Source organism: Malus sylvestris, chromosome 1 (assembly GCF_916048215.2).
Source record: "Malus sylvestris chromosome 1, drMalSylv7.2, whole genome shotgun sequence".
Classification (NCBI taxonomy): Eukaryota; Viridiplantae; Streptophyta; class Magnoliopsida; order Rosales; family Rosaceae; genus Malus; species Malus sylvestris.
This window is the reverse complement of record NC_062260.1, coordinates 4,271,927-4,296,970: the sequence shown is the minus strand read 5'-3', so window position 1 is coordinate 4,296,970 and position 25,044 is coordinate 4,271,927. Positions and strand designations below refer to the sequence as shown.

General features: G+C 37.6%; 1 protein-coding gene and 1 long non-coding RNA gene across 3 annotated transcripts in view; both read right to left on the bottom strand.

Moving 5' to 3' along the window:
* Nucleotides 1–1,838: 1,838 nt before the first annotated feature.
* LOC126633199 (uncharacterized) lies at nucleotides 1,839–13,409 on the bottom strand. 2 transcript variants are annotated; one of them, XR_007626983.1, is made up of 4 exons: nucleotides 13,125–13,407; nucleotides 12,923–13,032; nucleotides 12,297–12,363; nucleotides 1,839–2,247 (listed from the first exon to the last, which is right to left on the bottom strand). XR_007626983.1 is itself a non-coding variant. In XM_050303774.1 (4 exons), exons 1-4 carry the CDS (start codon nucleotides 13,131–13,133, stop codon nucleotides 12,299–12,301), a joined length of 351 nt encoding a protein of 116 aa, XP_050159731.1. In that variant the 5' UTR covers nucleotides 13,134–13,409; the 3' UTR covers nucleotides 11,640–12,298. The 2 variants fall into 2 exon arrangements, 1 of the variants encoding a protein (XP_050159731.1); XM_050303774.1 differs by lacking the exon at nucleotides 1,839–2,247 and adding an exon at nucleotides 12,443–12,609 and having other exon boundaries at nucleotides 11,640–12,363; nucleotides 13,125–13,409.
* Nucleotides 13,410–15,008: 1,599 nt separating this feature from the next.
* The window catches only part of LOC126633245 (uncharacterized), a 45,806-nt gene continuing 35,770 nt past the window's right edge, over nucleotides 15,009–25,044 (bottom strand). The window contains exons 2-3 of the long non-coding RNA XR_007627008.1: nucleotides 15,232–15,315; nucleotides 15,009–15,131 (exon numbers count right to left, since the gene is read on the bottom strand). This is a non-coding gene — a long non-coding RNA (uncharacterized LOC126633245). The remainder of the gene's footprint in view (nucleotides 15,132–15,231; nucleotides 15,316–25,044) is intronic.

Below are 25,044 nucleotides of genomic sequence, written 5' to 3'. Positions count from 1 at the left end.
CTATATTCGAATAGGCTCTGAAACTCGAATTCAAGGCGAGTAATAATGAAAAAAAATATGAACTGCTCCTAACAGGGCTTAGGGTAGCAAAAGAGGTCCAGGTAAAAGAACTATTGATCCACTGTGACTCAATGCTCATAGCTAACCAAGTCACATGAGACAACGTGACTCACCATCCACAATGGGACTTTACCTAAATAAAGCAAAAAAGCTACTTAGAAATTTTGAGAAGTATGAAATCATGCAGATCCTAAGAGGAGAAAATAGCCAACTGACGTACTGGAAAACATAGCCTCAACTGTTGATAATTATCTCCGACAAACGATATCTTTTGAGTGCCCTACTGTCCTGAGCATCCATGAGCCAAAGCTGGAAGTAATTGCTGTCATTGACGCCCGAGATAATTGGATGGACGAGATCTTTGATTACATATGAGACAAGAAGTTATCAGATGATTGCAACTTAGACATAAAACTGGTCCAAAGGGCTTCGAGATACATAGTAATTTGCAGAAAGCTCTACCGACGCTCTTATCCCATACCCCGCACTCTATGCATTACTCGAAAGGTAGGCTTGCAAATCCTAAGTGACATTCATTCTTAAATATGTGGCAACCATGCATAAGGAAGATCGTCGGCCCATAAAACACTAAACCTTGGATATGACTAGCCCACTATGCCACGAGACGTTGCTAGATGCACCCAAAGTTGTAACAAATACCAAGGGTACACCCATAACATGCCTAAGAAACTAATACATTAATAGGCTTGTGGTCTTTCATGTAAGAGGGCATCGACTTAGTTGGGCCTCTTAAGAAGGCTCAAGGAAATAGAAAGTACCTGATAGTGGCCACAAATTACTTCGCAGAGTGGATAGAGGTAGAACCACTGACGAGAATCACCGAACTACATTAAAGTCCTTCGTTTGGAAGATCATCATTTGCCAATTCGAGATCCAACATACAATCCTTACTGACAACGGACTACAATTCACCAACTCCGAAATCACAGATTGCTACAAAGAACTAGGAATTCACCACCTCATTGTTGCAAAAATTAGATAATTGAAATTAGGCTCATTTAGTCTCGAATTTTTGTGCTCGCAAGTATATAAATCAAATGACAATAGAGCATATAAGCACGGATATCGTCCCACAAAGATTGAATTGATTCTTAAAATCTTACTAAATAAATTGAAACAAATTGTAATTGAGAAGCTTTAATGGAAAAGAGAGAAAAATTAAATTAAACTAAAAATGAAATATGACTCGAAAATAAAATGCATGAAATAATAAAATTAAAAACATAAGAAAATAAAACCAAGGGCATCCGAATTCACCGTAACCAATTCTACTTAATTCCCTTAATATGTTATGCTCAAGTAGTTCCCCAATACTGATTATCGATTTTACCTAAATTATTCGATGACCATGCCATTTGGTTACATCAAAAGTATCCTCACATGTTAACCCTCTATGGCATCTAGATGGATTTAAACAAGTAAGAACCCATTAAGCTCTATGGAAATCGTTGGAAAATCACATAAACCCTAATTGTATGGCATCTACAAATAGGTGGTTATGGTATCAATTACAAAAAGTAAACCCCAATTAAGTATGGCATCTACTCTAACTTGCATCAAATCAACCTAATTTAAACCTAGATGGTGATCAAGCATCTAAATAAAAATCAAGCGCATTACGAATAGCAAAAGATACTCGATAAAGAAGAAAAACATAATAATAACAATGCCACAAGGCAATTAAATATTCATGACTAGGGCTACATCATAGCCCTAGTAAAGTAAAACTCCAAAGTAGCTCTTCTTCTTGGCCTTCCTTGCCGCAGCCCCTATGTAGAATAGATGATTTTTTGTTTTATTTTTGTGGCTGACTTTTCAGAAGAAGAATGGATCTCCTTAATATAAAACCCACGACAAGGGTATTAAAGGCTAATTGAAATCCAATTAAAACCCCACTAAAATCCTATCACTAATGGACTTGAAGTCCTTATTAAAGAAAATGAAAAATAAAGGGAAATAATAAAAACTAGAAATTAAGTTCCCTCCTAAGTTTCATTGAATAGCATTCCCATCTTTCTTTGATTCCAAAACTGTTTGGTTTCATCGTCTCGTTGTAATGCACATGTATTCGCGCAGCTAGTTAGCCTCTTGTTCCACTGAAATTACTGTAGACACCTGAAATCTCCATTTTTCACTTCTTTTTCACGTAATTCCCGTATTGAATGCCTGTAAATTATAAAAATATAAATTAGTGCATTTAACCCATTCATATAGACAAAATCCAAAGGAAATATATGATAATAATATATGAAAATATGCACCCATCACTCACTTCCACTCCGAGATATCCACAAGGTAGTGGGCATGCGAAAGCTTCAAACAAGACTATTTTGCAGTGTTTGAAGAAGAGGCTTGAATAGAAAAGTAAGTGGCCGGAAAAGCTACCTGGAGTTTTATGGGCGTATTGCACGAAATCCTGAAACCTACAAGGGAAACACCATTCTTCATGGCTTACAGAACAAAAGTTGTCATCTTGGTCCAAGTCACAACTATGCCAAACTTGCATACTAAAGAGCTGACCACCTTAGAAAACGTGGGAATCCTAAGTCCAATCTTAACTTTGCAGAAGAACGCCAAGAGTGTGCCTAGGTCAAACTATCCGCTTACCAGCATCAAGTTTGATCATACTATAACAAGGCCAAGTTGAGGATCTTATCCTAATAGAGGTCTTCAAAAATACGAAAACCCCAAGAAAAGGTAAACTTGAATCAAATTGGGAAAGACTATATAAGATCATCGAAGTAGGAAGCAAAGGAACCTACTATCTGCAACGCATGGACAGGACCTTGATCACCAAGAAGTGAAACATCACTAAACTCAGAGGATACTATCGTTAGACACATCACCATCCGAACTACACGCAATTTGATTCCCTTCCTAGGATATGTAGGCAATCCATTACAAACTCAATCGCAACGCCGCCATCTGTGTGAAGACAAGTCCATGAAGAACTCATCTCCTCAAACTCTACCTTAGGCTTATTATCAAAAGTGATCCGTGAGTTAATTTTTACATTATATCGATTTTTTTCTTTGAACTCTAACCCTGAGTACGATTACTTCCATCTCTAACCAACATACTAAGTCAAGTATGTTCTACAACATCATATGTTAGCAGGTTCGAATATGGCATCTAAACTAGGTAATCCCCAATAGGAATTTTATTCCAATAGAGCTCCAATACAGGGAAATACTTTGACCAAGACAATCAAACCAGTCTGATAAGAAATGCTCATAAGGTCTAAAAAACGATTCAAAAAGTGTTTCCGTCTCACGTGCTGACAACCAACTCCCTAAAGAACTTTCGTTTAAGATTCACAGGGAACGGACAAGCAACTCTAACTAAGGATAAATTCTTTCTTATCACATTGCAAATATTAAAATCTTTGGCCCAAGAATTAGGGCAAGGCAAAGAGGAGGGAACTATCTTACAAATTATTTTAGGTACAAATTCCCTCAATCTTAGTTCGATAAATACATCCTGCGAAGTACAAAGCAAAAGTTTTTTCATGGATTTAATGTTTAATTCCTGACACTGAAGTAAGATGGTATTCTGGATATCGTGGCGAGAAACTTTATGAATACTAAGTTTAGGAGGCAATGTTTTTTCAAATCAACATTATCAAGGGGGATTTTGAGCTCTGTCCCAGGCCTACAAACTTATTTGTATTCTGCTCTATTACTTGTTCTCTAAAAGTTCATTTACTTTGGAAAGATGTATTAGATCAAGATTTGGTTCTATAGTAAGTAAGCGAAGAAGAAAAAGGAACATTCATACAGACACATGTTTATTATCTAAGTCTTAGGACAAGGGCATGACAAAGTACAAACAACTTGGGGCCCCTGACGTGAAAATTATCCTATAAAGACTATGAAACAAACTTAGCCGAAATTATTAATTCTAGAACGGCTAGGCTGTCATTGTTATTCATTCCGAATGTGAAGAAAAAAGCGGTGACGAGGAACCCTCTCAAGAATCTCAACACTTTGCTGAGGATGAACCCGTATGAGAAGACTGTGAAGAAGGTATTGCATAGGGATGAATGTTATGGAACAAATCTTGAAAAGTGGAGGATGCTATTATGAGATTATGTCTTAAATCATTCTTATTTGATCTTATATGGCTAAAGAAGGAAGGGAAAACATGGGTTTTGGTTCAGGACCTTAAACGTTGAAAAATTAAAGAAAGAACTGGGCTCAGAAAGAAGATTATGAAATAGAGGGAAGAAAAAGCATTAGGTGATCTAACTGTTGAATACCAACAGACTTTGCCTCGAGATTGATGAATGTGAAGATCAGAACTACTTAGAGAAATGAATAGCCGTCTCTTGCAAAGTGTGCTAATATGATGCACGTAATCATTAAAATCTTTTACAGCATGACGCTCGAGGTGGCGTGATCGAAATTCAAAAGCATCTCCTCTACTCCACGAAGGGTCAGATCAACATATAAAGATAGAAGACCGAACAGTACTCATTCAAGCTTACTCTTCTACGCATGATCTTTGCAAAACTATCCATCCTCTTGCCTTTCTAAAGTGTATATGGAACAATGATTTTCCAAGACTGGAGTAAGGCTGATTTGAATACAGTTACCTTAGAAATCTAGTCATGAACTCACCAACTCCAAGCTAATCCCTATCAAACAAAGCGTGTCACCATTACCCTGTACCAGGGCAATAGGCAAAGTCTGAGCGACTTCACTAGATGCCATGTTTGATCCGCAAGACACGTGATCTAATCCAGATATGGACTCAATCAAATCCTTATAAGTCTTAGAGTTTTCATTATCTAGGGATTGACGTGCGCCGCAACTAATCACAACTCCTAAGAGAGTACAATATCTACTTCTAGAAATACTCTAGATTCGCCCGGCTTAGAACAAGGATTCTATCCTAAAAATGTCTCTCTTCCGCGGTTTAAATACACTCATCTAGGGTTCATATCTGGTAACGCATTCCTTATACTTGAATTCTCTTGCCCACTACTTGAGTCTAAAATTGTTCTGTGAAAACCTTCATTTAAATTACTGTTAAATAGTATGATTATTCTTTTTTGTAGGTGTAACTTGTTTTAGTTTTTAATTACCTATGCTTTAATGTAATTCACCATACAGTCTGTTTGTGCACGTTAATATTGAGTTTTTATAACATTATTAATATGAGCTAAATCCTATTTTTAAATAAAAACAAAAACAAACAAAAAAAAAAACAAAACAAAACAAAACAAAAGGGAAAGCCCACTTGGTGTCACATCTCGGCCCGGGCCCCCACCACATCCTGGGTCATCAAGGAATTATTCTCGCACGAACTCGCTTAACTTCGGAGTTCCGATGGAACCCGAAGCCAATGAACTTCCAAAAAGCCTCGTGCTAGGTACAAATGGGAATATACATATAAGGCTTCTAGGATCCACTTCTCTGGGCGATGTGAGATGTTACAATCCACCCCTCTTAGGAGCCCGGCATCCTCGTCGACACACATCCAACCAAGGATTGGCTCTGATACAAAATTGTCACATCCCAGCCTGGGCCCCCATCACATCTCGAGCTTGACTCTGCCTTAGTATGATATTATCCGCTTTGGGCCCCGATCACACCCTCACAGTTTTGTTTCTGGAAACTCACACGAGAACTTCCCAGTGGGTCACCCATCATGGGATTGTTCTCGCACGAACTCGCTTAATTTCGGAGTTCCGATAGAACCCGAAGCAAGTGAGCTCCCAAAAAGCCTCGTGTTAGGTAGAGATGAGAATATACATATAAGGCTTACATGATTCACTCCCCTAAGCGATGTGGAATGTTACACTGGGACAATTAATTGCTCGTACCCAGCAATCACAAGCCTTTTCCTATATTCTATTTTATTTTGTTTCCATCGTACTCTCCCACTCTCTTGACTATTCCCTATTCCTCTCATCTCTTCTGGAAACGAAGAATAGACATAACCGCTAGTCTTCTCAAGTATTCTCCAATTCTTATCCTTATTAAAAAAATTATTTCAGAGAGAGTTAAGCGGTGGACCGATGTTTTCCTATTAGATGAATTAGAGATATAAAGCAGGAGGTGGAAGTCTATAGCTAGGTGTCTTCCAATTTAGGTTTTAGCCTGCTCATTCATCACCCTAATTAGCTGAGTAATCCAGCCTGTTAGGTATAGCTGGAGGGTCTAGGATGAGGTGATATTATTTCTTTTCTTCCTCTAATAAGCTGCAGATGAAAACTCTTAACTTTAGTTTTCCCTAATTTGAGTTCCTGGGTATTTTGAGAAGAAAGTCTCAGCTCAATTTTTGTAAGTCTAAATGCTTTAAGTGTAGGTTTTATTTCAGCTTTTTGGGTACATATAAATTGTAAGGTTGCATTCTAATTTTAGTTTTATATTTTAGTTTATTTGTTTGATGGTGTTCGGAGTTAGATTCGAGTTCGAAATAAGAGTCGGCAAAGCTTTCGGAGAACTTAGTTTCAGTGAACCAAATAGGGGGTTCTGAGAAGCCTTCAATCTATATATTTGTATGTAACTTATGAATTCATTTCTGTTAGATTATCTATTATGTAAGTTTATTGCGCTATTTTATATTAGTATTTGTGATAAAATAACATGAATTCAAGAATAAGAAATGAGGAGTAAAACCAAACGGAATTGTACATCCAAATTTTTAAACCCAATATTATTGGACCTATACTCTGATACATTTTATGTAAAGTTTGTATATTAGTCCATAATAAATAAACTTGATGACACAAATAGTGCTAATTTAGGTTTTCGTTTCTTCATTTGTGATGCTTATTTAATATAGACTATCTAAATTTTTTTTTTATTAAGAGATAAAATTAAGTTGTGTTAGTAGAAACATATCATCTTCCGTACCTGTCTCTGGTCATTATTACATACCAATATCTAACATCTTTAACCTACATAACTGCTTTGTCCAAAAACAAAAACAAAACAAAAAACAAAAGAAAAAAAAAAAAAAAAAAAAACCTACATAACTGAATTAGATTATTACATATAAGAATCAAGCATATATATATCTGTTATTGTTGTGACTCTTATGAATTAGTAGTAAAATTTTAATTTCTATTACATATAAGAATCAAACATATATATATACACAATGAAAATAAGTTGAGTTTTATTCCGAACTAGAGGGTCTGTTATTGTTGTGACTCCTATGAATTAGTAGTAAAATTTTAATTTCTATTACATATAAGAATCAAACATATATATATACACAATGAAAATAAGTTGAGTTTTATTCCGAACTAAAGGGTCTATTATTGTTGTGACTCTTATGAATTAGTAGTAAAATTTTAATTTCAGATGATTATTTAATTGCCGAACTGCTTTGTGTTATCCATCAAAATTATTTATTTTCTCTCTGTCATATGAAAAATGAAATCGGAAATCTGTTTGTCATTGATAAGGAAATGTGGAGTTTTGGATAGTGGTTAGGTTTTTGTGTAGTTGAGCCAACTTTTGGCATGTACCAGGTTCTCTTGTCAGCCATAGTGCACCAAATCTTTACGGCAATTTGGGACTAGAGAAAAGAATTTTGGCAAGATGACTAGCAAAAAGGGAAATTTAGTAATGGTTTGTGTCATAGTCCGTCCCAGAAAATAATTTTTTTTGACGTAAATTGACGAAAATGCCCATGAACGTTAAATTGTGTGATGTGGTTTAAGTGTTGTTTTTGGGTCAATATTCTTAAATCCTAATTGTTTGGAACCAATTAGGATTAGGTTATTATGTATTTTGGTTGTTGACCAATCCTAGGCCACACACACATCCTCTCTCTTCATTCCCGTACTCTCTCTCTTTTAGACTTACTCTCTCTCTCTTCTCTCTTGTACGGACTACACCCAAAACCCATCGAAGGTGTGAAGATCGAGGGTGTGAAGCACACCATTGTGTTCGTGAGAACCATACGAGTTGAATGGTACCATTTTCAGGTAAGAACCCCTTTGAAAACTCGTGAAATCCAAACCCCGATTTGAGGTACTATTCATGCTCATGTAAAATGTTCATTTTTAGGGAATTTTAAGGACATAGGAAGCTTTAGGAGGTCCTAAAGAAGCTCAGAGTGGTTCGTTGGGTGAAATTGGACGTCAGGATCGTGAGTTTCAAGCTTGGGCGGATTTTGTGGAATTTCTCCAGCTTTCGTGACTTTTAGAGCTTCAAATTGGTAACAAAATGTTCTTCAAGTAGTAAGCTTCATTTTGGTGCAAACTTTGTAGGAAATGGATAAAAAATGAGTGAGATATAGCGATTTGAAAAATTCCCAATTTTTCGGCAACGGTGACGGTCGCTGGAGTCTGAGGTTGAAGACGACCGAATATTCCATCAATTCTGATGAAATATTCTAACGCCGTCAGTTAATTTTAACGAAATTTGTTAGGATTTAGGGGAATATTCCCTAACTGCCATTACTGTTTTTGTTAGGGTTTCCTACGCGTGGCCGCGCGTTTTGCCGTGCACTCACCGATGCGTGGCGGCGCGTGGGTGGATGAAAAATTATTTTAAAAATTTGGGAATGATACTGAGGTTGTGTAGGTCACTGTGGTATATTCAAATACCAAAATTGAGCATTGTATGAGAAGTTATTAGCTATTTTTGCCTATGTGCTTTAAATAACGTTTTTATAGTTAATTCGCATATAGGTGAGACTTATCCCGAGGATGAGCGTGTTCAAGGGCGACTCGGGGGCTACAACCCTTCGACATATCAGTGAGTGGGCTTTTGGTTTTCAGTATATATATATATATACACACACACACTTGATATTTTCCCAGAAATATGTGTTTAAATGAAAGTATGCCTTAAATGCCATGCATATGAATTTATATTTCTTATATGAATTGATATATGATGCATTATATATATAATTGTGGTGTTGTGGACACTCAGGTAAGCTCAGGTGAGTTATGTTTGGTTATGTGAATTATCAATGGTGTGATATGTGATTGAATAATGTTGAGCTCATAAAACTGCACCTATGGTGATTGTGTCACCTCCCGCACCATATGCTCATATTGGATCCAATTTAGGTGCACAGTCCTGTCGTATACTCGTAGGTGACTAGCGATTTATCGCCCAGCTATTATGTGTGAGTAGCATTGAGCATGATTATTACACCCATTATTGTCGTACAGACATTTCTGACTCTTGTGCAGTATAGTGCCGTATAGGTCATTGTAGTGACTCCGGTTAGATTGACTTTTGAGCTATGAATTCAGCCGTACATATTACCACAAGGGTTTCGGCTAACATGTTATATTTATATGAAATTATTCTTACCTGAACTGCTTACTCTGCTATATCTTGGCATGGCATACATATGAATATGATTATGTGAAGCATAATTTGAATTGATATAATTACATATATATTTATGTATATGCATATATCTTGATTCTGGGAAAAATTATACATGTTTTACAGCGAGGGGTTAGATATGTTGATAAATGAAATGGTTTTATAAAACATTTGTTTTTGCCTACTCATGTTTTCTGTTTTGTGCCCCTCCAGGTTTTAGATAAGCTTGCTGTTGCTGGGTTCGAGGACTTCGGCGGTTATGACATATCTAAATAATAGTAGGACATTCCTGGTACTGTATAATTAGTACTTGTCCTACTGGACTACACCTAGACTTATTATGCTTTGATTAGGAGTATTTACGTTTGTAACTAACTCCTATCATTTCCTGCTTTCTAGTGCACTCTAGTAGATTCAGTTTTAATTATTCGTATATTTCTTATCTTAATTGCTTCCGCACTGTGCACATGGCTACGTCATTTTCACGTGACGGCTAGCATGCCTTGATCTCGGTCGGGGTGTGTCAATTTGGGTTTGGGCAAATTTCAAATAATTCTCACTTGGAATAGCATGGTATGGGACGTGCTAATTCTAAGTATTTAATTGTTTGAACTCATGGGAATAAATGAAGTATATTGCATTGCATCCATACATCTTAATATTCTGGTGGTTTTGTTTTTGATTTGTTTGTATTGGAATTATAATAATTTACTCTTATACTACATAAAGGTATAGGTTCCTACTAAGCTTGTAGGCTCACCCTATCTAAATTTTGCAGGTATTGAACTAGAAAACTAGATGTTTACTTTGTTGAGATGTGAAGTTTGTTCATATCAAATAATGAGGGAGTTTGGCTTGTTCTAAAACCTTTTTCTTTTATTTGTTTTTTATTGAATAAAGGACTACTCGTACTCTGTTTTGAGTAGTTTCGAAGGTGTATCGTTAATGTAGAATACTCAAGTACAACTCTATTTTCGATAAGTTTGTGAATAAATAAGTTCAGTTTTTATTTATGTTTTAATTTTCACATTTTAAGTATATTATTTTAGACTTTATAGTTAAGGTGTCTATCATGTCCTATGCCCGGATTCGAACTTAATTTGAAATCGGGACGTGACAAGGTGGTATCACAACTTATGACTATGAAACCAGGTTGTGTTTGATTTTATTTTTTATTGGTAGCTAACCTTTTTATTTTTGGTGTCTAGGATGAACCCTCCTCCTTTTCATACCGATGCTCGGGTTGGATATAACTTGGGTCCCGAGGGTCTTGAGCCGTATGATGAAGCTTATTTTCAAGCTTGTCTTCGTCATGAAGCTCACAGTGAATTGGTCAATAATGTAATGCGGATATATCGAACAAAAAGGTTCTATCGTCCTGAGATGCAAAGGGCATTAGCGAGGTACCATAACAAGTTAATGCATATCAAGGACCATTATAGGATGGAGATAGAGGCAAGTGATCATTTATTTTGGCCATGTGATGGAAGATGTAGCTGTCCTTGAAGGGAATGCTTGGTCCCCGATAGGAGTTCATTTGCCTCAAATGCCAATACCAGAAGTGAACCCAAATTTTATTCCACAGCCACCAATACTGCATACTACTACTCTGCAGTCACAAATATCAATACCACAACCTCCTGTTCCACTTTCAGATTCAGAAGTTGAAGAAGTTCCAGTACCTCCGGTTAGTTCACCTTCCATTATTCAATTAGTTCTGATTCCGAAGAGGAAGAGGATTCTGATGAAGAGGAAGAAAACCCTGATGAGGAAGAGCTGGAAAAGTGGAGTCCAATATATTCATATGTAGCTGGTCCACTTCTTAGGTATGGTTTGGGGTTGAGGTGATTTTAAAAAAAAGTTGGGATGAAAAAAAGCTAGAGTAAAATTTATCTTTGGTAACTCAGCTTATTTTCAAAATGACACACCCCGACCTGGAAAGGTCGAAGCATGCTGGTCGTCACCGTGAGGTGACGTAACCATAAGGGTAAGTGATGCAAAAAGTGAATAAAATTAAAACTAATTAGGACTAAACAGTGAAAGAGTGCCCAATTCGTGGGTTGAACCCACTGCAATTATTCAGAGCGTAATAGACAGTGAGACTACGAAAGAGTAGTCAAGGCAACCAAAGTACACTTATTACATAGTAGTGATAAGTTCATACGTCTAAACAGAAGGAAATGTCATAACTGCCGTGATTCCTCGAGTGCCACAGAGAGTACAGCTATCTAGGTCTTGGAGGGGCGAAAAACAAAGTTGAGTGGGTCAGTAAAACAATGCTTATAAGAAAACCTTTATCTTTGAATATACTAACCCCTCGCCGTAAAACAAGTATAGTTTCCTCAAAACATACTACGTAAGTATGAAAATCCAATATATCAGCCATATAACCAGAAATATGCCAAGTAAATGATGTATCATATGCCACAATAATAATCATGTGATAATCAATATAACTAAGTGCTCATCCATCTAAGCTGACACACAAGTTCGAACATATGGTTTCTGACACGAACAGGACTGGGTGTAATCAATATGCTCTAGTACTACGATCACGTGAAACTGGTACAAAAGCACATCACATACAAGTCGGATCGCCTAATGCAATCTACCCGACAAGACTGGCACCTAAACTTGGATCCTAGGTGAGCGAACGGTGTGGATGTAAACATACACGTGAAGGACTGGCCTTGGCCCTGGGGCGAGTACTAACACCTGGTGCAGCAAGATGAGCATGTACACAAGCACGTATGCATGCCATGACAGTAATATCACAACCATATAGCAGCATTTATCACAATTTATATTACAATAATGATACTAGGCAATGTAGGCGTAAAAATGACATAATATGCATTTATGGAAACTATAAATATATATATAGGTATAAAGTAACTGCCCACTCACAATTACGTCGCTGGGTCGTAGCCCCCGAGCCTAGCTTGGCCTCGAAAATCCTCGGAATAAGTTTTCCCTATATGTGAAATAACTACATAACATTAATTAAAGCACATAACGGAAACCTAAATAAAACGCCCATAGTTTGCTCAAACCTAGGGTATAAATATATGAAATCAATCTACTTGACGACACAAACACGTACGTACTAACCACGCGCCGGCCGGATGCCGGACGCGCCCCCACGCGCCGCCTAAAGTGGCGGTCCACGCGCGCCCACGCCCCCCCGCGAGTACACTGTACTTGCCTTCTTCGCGAAAATCTGCAGTTTTGCAGATTTTTGGGTCGAATTCCAGAGCCCATAACGAGCTCGATTCTCAATCAAATTCACTTCTAAAAAAGCAAAATTAAAGCTAGGAAGTTGATCTACCGATCCCAATTTAGAGAAAGTTCAAATATAGTCCGTGTTGTTCAGAAATTTGGTCTGAAAGTGGCCAAACGACCACGGCTGAAATTTTCCAGAAAACTAAAATTTTCTTCCCAACTTCCAGAGTTGATTTCTAACTCGTTACTTAACCAAACTCAGTGATTCAAAAGCCATTTTGAAGTTAGGAATGTAGAGAACAAGTTTGTACCTAGAATAAGTCCATTTGTGGTCGAGGTTGACCAGAAAAATGGTTTGAAAATGACTAAATGGCCACGGTTCTTGTACGAAAAACTTCGGGTTCTCCTTCTTCTCGAGTTTCTGGGTAAAACCACACGTTCAAAACACAAACAAAGGATCAATAACAACCCATAGAAGTGAAATGAAGGTTCTAAGGGTTTCTTAAGGCTTACCTTAGCCATGCATGGCTTGAAAACCGTAGTATCGAACTCGCCGAGTCGGACCTTCCGAGTTGGACGTTCTAAACTCGGTCAACACGCGAACCAGGGGTATGGTCGTGATCATGGGACTGAGATGAGCATGATGATGTAGTTTGTTTGTTCGATCTACAAGCTTTGGAGCTTGCTCATGGAGTTGCAGAGGAAGAAGAAGAAGAATGTGGCGTGGGAGAGGGAGAAGAGAGAGAGAGTGAGGTTTTTGAAATTTGCTTTGCTTTTTTTGATAGAGGGGGACAAAATATAAGGAAAAGATGGGATAGGATGGCTGAAAGTGGAGTGATGCAGAGAGTGCACGGGATGAGTTTAAAAGGAATCCAAGGGATATATTTCTATATTTCCTACAGTAAAAGGAAATCGAAATCTATCCGAAGTAGATATTTTTACACTTTAAAATCTACGTCTACTCGTACTAGCGTGTACAATTTAAATGCGATAACGAGAAATAAAATGGAAAGCGATAAGAATAAGTCCACGTCACTTGCCAATAAGGCATAGTCGTCAAAACACATACTCGGGGAGAAATTACATAGGAAAATTAGGGATGGGTCGTCATACAAAATCACTGTTAAGTGGCAAAAAGTTGAAGCAGCAAAATGCAGCTTCTCAAAACCAGCTTTTTTTTTTTTTTTTTCAAGAGACGGGTGAACAGTAGAATTTAATGAAACTTTCACAATCTCAGAAATACCCTCCTCCATTTCTCCTTCTTGCTGCGCAAAGCTCTTCATGAGTCTTTGTCTCTCTCTCTTCTTTCTCTCTCTAGAACCAGAAGCTCCGAGTCTTTAAGGTTCGCTTTGGCTTCAGATCGGGTCCTGCATTTGTTTAAATCGGAGCCGTTTGATCGGCGTTGGAAGGGATTCGAATTTCAACGATCGAATTCGCTTTTTGTCTGATTGGATGGTCTGATTGGGGTTAAAGATGAACCCACTGTGCTGCATTGAGCCAGTTTCGGTCGATCGGAACCGGGGCACCCCGGTGGTGGTGAAAATGAAGAATTTTGATATGGATTTTCTTTCACAAAAAAAAGAATAGAAGGTGATTAAACTTTTCAGAGAGAGAGAGGATTTGGATGGAGTGCTTGCAATTATATCATTGAAAAAGAAGACCAGAGGATAATGGAAAGGAAAAAAATGGCAAAAGTGGATTAAAAAATGGCAATAGTGGATTAAAAATTGTAAAGAAAATTAACCTATATTTGTTAAGAAAATTAAATTAATAGCACATCTAGTATTATACATTTTTTTATCATTTCATATAGTCACAGCTGTTTTACATAAAAGTTTACCAAACATTATCATACTGCTTTTTTTTTCAAAAGCACTTTTACAAAAAAGTTTACCAAACACTCTGCTGCTTTATTTCACAATCACTTATTCTCACAGTACAGCAGAAGCAACTTTTTTTTCAAAGCACAGCAGAAGCAGCTTTATTTAGACTGATGATGAATAGTTCGTTGTTGTTTACTTTGTTCTATGTTTTATGGTTTAATAACAGACCTTTGCAAGAGTTGAAAATGATATATGTTTATGATTTTCCTAATTAAAAAAAAAAGAAAAAAAAGTGTGAATCTATTGGAATGATCATGGCTTTTATGTACTGTTATGCTCAAACTGTCAAATAGGTTGGAATGGTTCTGGACATAAATATATATAGATATATTTAAAGGGAATTTTTATTTAAGTCCATCTAATCTATTTCTACACAAAACTTCGTTTTTGCACCAATTTGATTTATAACTAAACTATTAATATCTCTTTAAACCCAAATTTAATACTTAATATACCCCCATAAACCCAATTCAATATGTAGATTTATTTTTACACCCATTTCTTCAACAATATACCACCATATTTACTGACTGCAGCAATGGAAGCTTCAAGCGCTTCAGCCCAATTCTTTGAGGTGACAACTAATTGGGTGCTTGCTTTCAATTGAACGTAGGCTACCTTACAAAATATATCATACCTGTTTCAAGAATAGAGATGTAAAAATTCATGTCAGGGTAAATGCAGGGAAACTTCAAAAATTATGTCTAACTTATTGAAGAAAAGGGGAAGTTGAATACAGGATCCCACTTATGCCCCCCATAACTCTTCTGATAGATGATCCAATTTTATTGACTGTTTCGGTTGCATCATTCAGAGGATAACTGCAAAACAATAATAAGTATAAGACCTTTGATTATTACTGATAAATTGTCGAAATGCTTGTGAAAAACCATTTTAAGTTAGTCTTCTATTGAAAGAAGATGGTAACCACTTAAAAAGATTTTTCATAAGCATATCAATAATCGAATAAGAAAGAAAACTGAAAATCAAACGTACTTTTCATGTCTTCCAAAACTGCTGTTGCACCTCTATACATCTGCAATCGAAAACACAGGTACAATAAATGCTAAACTTCAAGGTTACCTAGGCACACAGGTACAATAAATGCTGCAAGCTCTTGGAATCTCACTCCTTTGCACCAGCAACCGGACGGAGGATCGTCCCATGATAAAGGGCATAAGGTTTAATTATAGTGTTTGGGTTTATTGATAAATTCAAGTTTTATTATTAATTTCATTTTGTACTTAATAGTAATTATGCAATAGAGTAAAATAGACAATTAACATTTAAAATTTAAGTGAGGTGTAAAAAGAGATTAAATGGGTTTAAATAAAATTTCCCATATTTAAATTTGTTCAAAAAAATAACGTTGATATCATTTTCGTTTTTACTATTACCTTTTATTTCTTGTGTTTCATTTAAGTTGGTTAGACTCCTAATTTCATGTGCTGTTACTTTTTCCTTTGTCAAATTTTTTATTTATTTTCAATGCTTTTGTTAATTTCAACGATTCTATAATTTTGGGTTTTGTTTCTTTTGTGCGTTTCCACTGACTTAATGGTTTTGCATATGGTGGAGGATTCTCTCCCCTCCTAATCTCTCTTCTCTTCCCTTCCCTTCCCTTTCCTCCCATCCTATTCAAACGGTTAAGGTTTAGCTATGTCAACATCTTACATTGATTTTTTTATAAAGACAATAAGATAAAAAACAATATGTGAGAGAATGGGAGGGAAGGAGATGAGAATAGGAGGGGAGAGAATTCTCCTCCGTTGCATATAAGTGTAACTTATTGTCATTTATTTCTATAACCTTTTCCAATTGTTTTGATTTTATAAATCTATATATTATTAGTGATAACCTCATTATTATTTTGGTAAAATTATTTGAGAAGGATGGCTGGAGTAGAAGTTTTCGCTGACTATGGTATGAAAGGCAATATGGGAGTACTATTAGCTTTTCAGGTATGGCATCTGCCATTCGTGAGTCGAACCAATACAACCATTTGCTTCGTCAAGAAACTGAGCATGACCAAATAATGAGGATTCAAGAGGAATTTCGTAAGACTCGACCTTCAGTATTTAAGGGTGATCTGAATCTTATTCAAGCAGAGGAATGGTTACGACAAATTAGTAGAAAGATGAATGATCATAGGTGTGGATGTAAATTTTCGCCTTCTACTTTTTAGATGAAAATGTACATGTAAAACAGTTAACACCTTAGGTCAAAGCCAAGAGTCTCACGCACCCACGATGAATTGGGGGGGAAGGAGGGGGTTTGGCCGAAGAGCCTCCGATGCCAAAGTTAGAATTTGAGAGAGCATGTGTTTAGATAAATTTGGAGAATTTTAGAAGAGAATTGGACTTCGGTTTCTGGAGAAATGTGGATGTTTATATAGGGATGTGGCCAGCCCCTTGATGCGATGAAAGTTAAGCACTCAAATTAAACCCTCTTGTTGTCAAATTGTAGTAATAATGCAAGTAGGGATCGTTCTAAACCGGGGATTAGGAGGGCTTGCTAAAACCTCTAAACTAACTAAAAAACTTAAAAACAAAGTTAAAAATGTTTGAATAGACTTAAAGGACTCAAAACAGATTCACAAGACTCAAAACAACTTAAAAACACTCAAAACTGCCTAAAAACACAAACTAGGCAGTTTCTGACTCTAACACAACTTTGGACGAAATTTGGGTTTTGACTTGACTCAAAACACTCTAAAACACAAACAAAACAGATTTTAAACACTTTGAAACAAGAAAGTAAAAGGGGGATTTTAGTTTTGGTGAATTTGAAACAAACAAACAAGTTATAAAACTAGGCAGATTGTAAAACGAATTTAAGAAATAAGATGATGGATGGATTAGTTAGAGGTCCGTTCTTCACACATGACACACTTGTATATGAATTGATTTCCAATTGCTTTTCAATAAACTATGATGCTCAACATCCCAGATTAACCGCGATGCACAAATTAACCCTCAGATTTTCCTTTACTCATTGAATTGGATGAATGCATGCGACAACCCAAATCATTCTCTAAAAATCCCCTATATGAATGCATAATAGAGATACAATCAGAGATCATTACGTTCAATGAAAATCATAAGTGTTGACGAGGCAATTATAACTATGAATGCATGATACAATTGCCAAGAATTCAATTAACGCGATTGTGATAAACAACCTTCACTACTCATGAATATAAACTTGTAACGATTAGGTGAAACTCATTTATATTCTAGCATCTAATTCATGCATGAAAACTAAGTATGCATCCTTAATAAACATACAAGAATCAGTTATGAATAAAATAGATAATTGAATTGCAATCACATCTTATCAAATCACAATTGGAAGAAATCAATTCAAATCTCAAGCATGTTCATGACTTCAAACTTCCCCCTAACTAAATAGGGGTTTAGCCACTCATAATTGCAACAAAATTAGAAAATAACAAAGTAGACATTGAAAGCAAGAACGAAGTACACCTAAAACGCTCCAAAGTTCCAAGCTTGAAACGCCAAGGACCTTTGTTTTCACCACCTTGTTGTAGCACAAGTGTCTAGGATGTGTATGGATATATGGATGGAATGGATTTGCACGGCTAAGAGATGAAAGTGTATGGATTGGTGAGATGTAGTATGGCTAGATGAATGGATGGAATGGATTTGCACGGCTAAGAGATGAAAGTGTATGGATTAGTGAGATGTAGTATGGCTAGATGAATGGATGGAGGTCACTACAAGGAAATTGTGTTTGTGAATGAAGCTCTTTTGATGGATCAAGATTGTGTTTAGGAAGGGGAATGGTGGATGTATTTGTAGGCAAAGGAGAGGACCACTTCAATTCCTTGCATGTGCAGTTTGTATGGGTGTGTGATGTCCATGTTTCCCTTTACATTTGCAGACACATGACCTCCATCATTTCAGCCACAAATCAACCCATTTTCTGCCCATGTGTGTGTGTTTCCTTTGCCCATGTGTGTGTGTTTCCTTTGCCCATGCGTGTGTGTTTTTCCTTTGCATTTGCACACACATATTCTTCATTATTTCAGCCAACAATCCACCCATTTTCTGCCCATGTCAAACTGTCCATGCCATGCTCTCTTTGTGTGTGTGTTGTCCATGTTTCTTCCATGTGCCTTGTTCATCTTCTAGCTGTGCATTTCCACTTGCTCCAAAGCCAAATGAGTGCAATCATAACCCCATTTGCTGCTGAGTGTTGATGACAAAGCAAAACACAAAACAAGTGCCTTTACTTTCTCACTTTATTAGCCAAATCTGCTTAGCCCTTTTCTGAACCTTTTAGTGTTACAATGCCCATAACTTCTTCTAGAAAAATGATATTAACAATCCGTAAATTGCTCCAGAAAATAGACATCCATAGCTTTCCAAGCATATAAGGTTCATTCTCTCATTCATTCTGAGATCGTAAGATGCTTCCAAAGTCAGCTAATCTGCACAGGCAGTTTTGACGAATTTGTTACTTAATAACTCACTTGCGCTACTTTTCTTTTCTTTGCTTGATAAATCACACAAAACACAAAAACATAGTAAATAGCTCAAAAATATAAGGAACTAACTAAGAAAAGACAAGTGAATTTTATGTAAAATATATATAAATATGAGCTTATCACCCCTATTTGGAGAAAAGGGGGCCACTTATGGTGGTTTTTGGCTCTAATTGCAAGATATTATGTAAAAATAATATCTTGCAATCAATTAGAAAATTAATTAATTAGGAAATTAATCAATTAATTTAGGTAATTAATCCTAATTTGAATGAATAATTGAGGGTTACCTTGTGGGGAGGATTTGATGAGGATGGATGAAATAGGTTTTGAATAAATACCTATTTTGATCACTTTTGATCTTGATTGAGTAGTGATTGTCTGTTGCTTGTGCGTGGGAGTTCCAGTGTGCCTCGAGGGTAATTTTGTCTTTTTAACCCAAAAATCCACGTGTCGCCACCATATTTTTCTTGATTATTTTTTGCTCAACAAATGCCCCTACACCAGTTGGGCTACTCACAGGAATGGGCAGCAGGTGTAGAGTTCTTCTTATTTTAGGAAACATAGGATTGTTTCCTGTTTTGATGTAGATTCCCTTTTAATTGGAAATTAGGTCCTTCTAGTAAAGGGAAATAAATTACTTCTAAAGTCTATTTAAGTCTACCTTAAGTAGATTATTAAATAAACTATAGAGCAATTTATTCTACCCTACAAGAGAGAGAGAGTTAGAGGATATTTGTTCCCCCTCCCTTAGCAATCTTCTACACTTGCCTGTGCAAAGGATCGTCTTTCGTTACTTTCTTTGTTTTCACACCGCTCCAAGGTAAGAAAAAAATTAATTTTTCCTTGTGTTCGTAATTTTTGGGAGCCTCGAGGCCTGAAATTTGACTCGACGAGGGTCAAGAAGGTATGAAAAGGTGGTTGGGAAGCCATAGTTGGGCTACTGCCATGTATGGCTCGGTTCAGCGTTGACTCAGCTCGGGCCGTGGGCTGGCTTAAGTTTAGGCATTGGGGCGCCATGGTCTAGGCCGTTGTGCCTGGGCCTACGTTTGGACTGTTAGGCTTGGGCCTTTGCAGGAGAAGTGAGAGGAAGAGCGAGGGCGTCAGCCCCCTTTTGGTTGGATTGGGCTGCAAGGCCTTTGGGTCGAGAGGGAGAGAGGGGAGCCAGTGTGGGCTGGGCTCCCTAGGTTACTGACCTTGGACCATGGGGCCTGATGCCTTTCCTTCTTTTTTTATTTTTATTTTTTTAATGTTGGGCTTGGGCTCGTGTTGGTATATGAGCAAGAGAAAGGCAAAAAGTCATGTTGGGCCATGGGGCCTGTTGTGCCGTGCCCCTTCCTCTTTTTTTTTTTTTTTTTTTTTTTTTTTTTTTTTGTGCAGCCGTTTAACAAATTTTTCTCGTGTCTTTGTAGAATTTCTTCAAGCATGTCTTCCTTGAGCCACAAGAATGATGATGGTGTGCCGCCATTGTAATGTCAAGGTGGGTCTTTGAGCAACATTGGCTACTTCAAGGCTGCTCACTTGAAAATTAGCTCTGATGACTTGTTTAGAGACTTTCTTGAGGCATATAGGCATGTTATTATGTCGGGAGTGCGTGTGAAGCGTGTCAAAGATGGTAGCAGCCGTGAGCCGTGTAGTGGGGCTCGAATAGCCATCAAGTTTCACCATTACTACTTTGTGTTGGGGTTCACTTTTCCTATGCCGTATTTCTTCCAAAAAGTGCCTTGCTCCATGAAGTATGCCCCAGCTAAATGTTCTCCGAACGCGGTCCGTGTGATGGTAGGGTTCTTCAATCTAAGCCAATTTTTTTACTTAGACATGACTGTTAACGAATTCTGGTACTTCCTTGACATAGGCCACATCGTGGGAGTTGGGCAGCTGTGATCCCGCCATAGGTTCTTTGACCATTCGAGCAAGGGAGATCATGACTGGACCAAGGAGACTTTGGAAATAAGTGAAGAATGGGAGTCTGATTCTTCTTCCAAGCTGCGTGTTCCAATGGTTTTCATCTCTGGTAAGTAGACTGCTTGATTTCTCGGCTGCTTTGTATTTGTGCTAAGCTGCTCTCTAATTTTTTTATTTTTTCCCTTTTTTCTGGTAGATTTGGAATTCAGCTCGACTCCTAAGACTTCTCCAGATATGAAGAAGGTGCATATTACCCTAGGTATCCCTCTTAAGTACTGTGAGTGGTGTTGGCTGCTTAGTCCTCTTCGTCGAGAGAAAGGTGAGCTACCCCCGAGATATGAGTGTTGGAAGTATGCCCACAAGGCCACTCATTTGATGTAATAGCTTTTGGAATACTTATTGTGTTAAACTATTATATGTTTAATGAAGGGTAAATCTTATTGTTAATCACTATTTATTGTATTATGTGTTTAAGCAATAAAGGAATCCAATGAATGTATTTAATCAGAGAGAGAAGTGATCTAAGTAAGTTAGATTAACAAGACCTTTCTCTTATGTTCATTCCTAAAATGTTCCTAGCCATAAGATTGCCAATTGGACATTGACAATCTACTAAGGTTAGTATGTGTTATGTTAACTCAAGCGTGAGTATGACTAGTCTCAAGTCATTTAGTGTTAGATACCGAGACAAACACATAGGTGCTCAAAAGGTAATTGAGTACACTGAACAACGATAAAAAATGAGTTCGAACGTACATGTCATGTAAGAACTCGTAACTTGCAATATGCAAAGTAGTCCTTTAACCTGAGGCATCATAGATGTCTAATGGTTGGGTCCTTGATCTTTGATCATGTTAAAGGTATTCCATTGAGACTCTCCACGGCATTGTTGGGGTCAAGTTATCTAGTCATGTAGGCATATGAATGCACAACAAGGGATCTCTAAACTTCCATGGTGGAAGGAGAATACTCTGAAATATGATTTAGGAGTCTTTGGCCAAAGCATACAAATATGACTTAGGAAGTTTGTTCCAAATCATATTCAATTGAATCATATAGAGAAGTATCACATTGGATAGTAGACATGAAACAAACTATCACTCAAACAATGTGATTAAGAGTATTGTATTAGAGAAAGACCGTATTGCATTATAAATGTAACTGGATAGGTTCTCCAACCACTTCTACTTAGCTTGGGTAGCCATGACATACTGCTAGGTGTCACTCATGGTTTGTGGAAGCCCTGAGGATTAGCAAACACTAATCTTCATCAAAGGGAGAATTGAAATGTAGTTTCAATTCACAATCGATCGTTAAGAGTAACAATCACCCATTAATTGGAACCTAATGGATCTTACACCGAGTAAGGATGAAAGTGAAGAAATATATATGAGATGGATAAGCAATTAAATAGTTTAATTGAGAATGGTCAAGATTAATTAATTAGTTAATTGGGCTTTTAAGTTGGTTTGGGGTTTTGGGGCCCAAAAGGGTGTTTGGTCCACAAGGCCCATTGAGTTTAGGTTATGTGAAAACTAAAACTAAATGGAAATTAACCCAAAAACAAACTCAAAACCGGCCAAGGGTGAGTGGTAGCAAACTTGGGTTAATTGCAAGTTTGCCACTCACATATAAGGTGGTATAAATGCAACTTTATAGCCATTCTCTCACTATGGTTTTCTTGAAGAAAAGAGGAGAAACTTTTTCTCTCTTTTTCTCCATAGAGGCTGGCCACTTAGAGGAAGGATAGCTAGCAATCTTTCTTCCTTTAAGTCATCCATTTCATCTTCACACCTCATCCTTGGTATGGAGACTTAGAGACACTAAATCTTTGGTGTTTTTGGAGATCCTTTCCTCACATCCTCAAGGAGTAAAGGAGTATCAAAAGGAAGAAAAACACAAGGAAGATCTAAGGAGCTAGGAGGTGACTTGAAGGCCCTCCACTTGGGTGAATCCCTTGTGTAAACAAGGATGAGCTTCAAGGGTAATGAATCTCAAAATCCTTTCTTCTCTTTAATGTTGTTAAAGAGTTGGTTCACCATTCACTAGGCTTTGAAAGTCATGGGTTTTAGAATTGTTTTTTAATGCATGCCTACTTTAAAGTGTTATTAGTTTGCTTATGTGTTCAAATTTTCTCACATGTTCTTAGCTAGGTCAAAATTTATCCTTCAAGGAGATAAAGCGAATCAAAGCTGAGGTGTTGGCTCATCCAATCACTATAGTTAAGCCTACCGCGCATGAAGGTGGAAAGAAGAGATCTTCCCCCAAGCTCGTGATTAACTTGACTTCCTCCAAGCTCGTGATTAACTTGACTTCCTTCAAGCTCATGATTAACTTGACTTCCTCCAAGGGTGAGAAAGAGAGGGCTGCTAGATCTATGCCAGTGATGCCTGTCGTTCCGAAGGTGGCTAGTTCGATTGTTGATAAGATTACTCAGCGTAGAAGCTCCGTTGTGCCCTTAGTGCCAAAATTTATGTCCAAACGTCTGTTAGGGGCTAAGTCTAGTTTAGCTTCAGAAAAACTTACTACCATGAAAAACGATATGGTGGACTCTACTGCCAAAGTGGTGCCAAAACCCTCTCCCTTTGTTGCTGGGACAGATTCACCTGCTGAGAAGAATGAGATTGCTCGTGCAGGCAGTTGTGAGAAATCCACCAAGTCTATTTCTGGGGAAGCTGCTAAGATTTGTGTGCTCTTAAGACCAAATCTGCTTGAGGACATGGATGTGTGTGCCAAGTTTGTTGATGGTGTCAAAGGGGTTATTAGCCCAAGTTCTTTTGTGAAGCATACGCTCTGCTGGCTATGATGAAAGAAACAATTCTAGCAGCCGAGTTTATGCTCCTTGATCAAAAGGACACCAAGGCAGCCATGGAGGGTGGCAAGGACTGTGGCAGTCGAAGCTTACTCATCGGTCGAGATTAAGAGATTGGAATCTGAGCTTGCTGCTTTGATGGGGTCTAATATCTTTGCCCCCACTTCTCTGCAACTTGAGACCGCTCGCTAGAAGATCGTGAATTTGAAGATTAGACTTGACGCGATCCAAGTTAAGTATAAATGTGAAGAGAAAAAGGTCAGGTGTTACATACCTCAGATTTAAGACCTTGAGTGTGCCGTCTCTGAGCTCCACTCTACTGCTTATGTAAAAGATGAAGAACTGATTACTACTTATAATCAAGTGATCCATTTCAAGAAGGTCGTTGATAGACTTGAACCTTAAGTGTTAGAACTCCAAGGTGCTTTGAAGATCAACGACAGTTTGAAAAAAAAAATTAAAGGAGTTGCAGCGCTTCCGTGCTGGTCTCCTCGAGGAAAATGAGCAGTTGAAGGGTGAGAAGGCTGGGTTCGAAGCTTCACTTACTCATAGTCAAGTCAATTTCTACAAGCTTGGTTATGTAGACCATCTCTTTGGGTGGTCATCTGACTTTGAGTTTTCTAGTAAAGACTTCGAGACCTTCTCTATTTCTCTGAAAGGCTTCCATTGGTGAAGTAGTCAAAGAAGCCGATGCCTAGGCCGGAACAACTAAGGGTGAAGCGTCAGATGGTTTTGTTGCTGAGGGTGCCGCTGCTGCTAAAGGTGTGCCGACCGAGTAGTCGTGGAGCGTTCAAGCTGCTGAGGAGTAGTCTTCTAGGTAGTCTTTAGGATTTTCTTTGTTTTCCTTGTTGCTTTTTTTTTTGCTTAAACTCCTTCGGTCTTGACTAGTCGTTTATCAATTTTGCTAGAAATTGTAATAAACTTACTTCCTTCACTTTTCTCTATCTTTGCTTCTTTTGTTCGTGCCCTAACCTTAGACTTTATAGACCAGTGGCAGGCGTGCTACTTTTCTATAAGCAGACAGGCCTACATAGCCTATACAGTCGTAGGTGTTGGTGTAGAACTTTAAAAAGTTGTTAGCCATAGGGTCGGCAGCCAGACGCCTTACTTACAGAAACAGACGAGTCCACATGACCACTTGGCTGTTAACTTTGGCTTTCTCCAATTCCGTAGGTTGTGTAACAAGTATCACAACACTTTAGGACTTGGTGTAGGTCGTTCCATGCTTTGGCAGAAATGAAGCCCATTGACTGCGTAGCATGTCAGCTAATGGATGAAGCTTCGTATATGTGCGCTAACTTGTTTAACCTTTCATATAAATGTGTG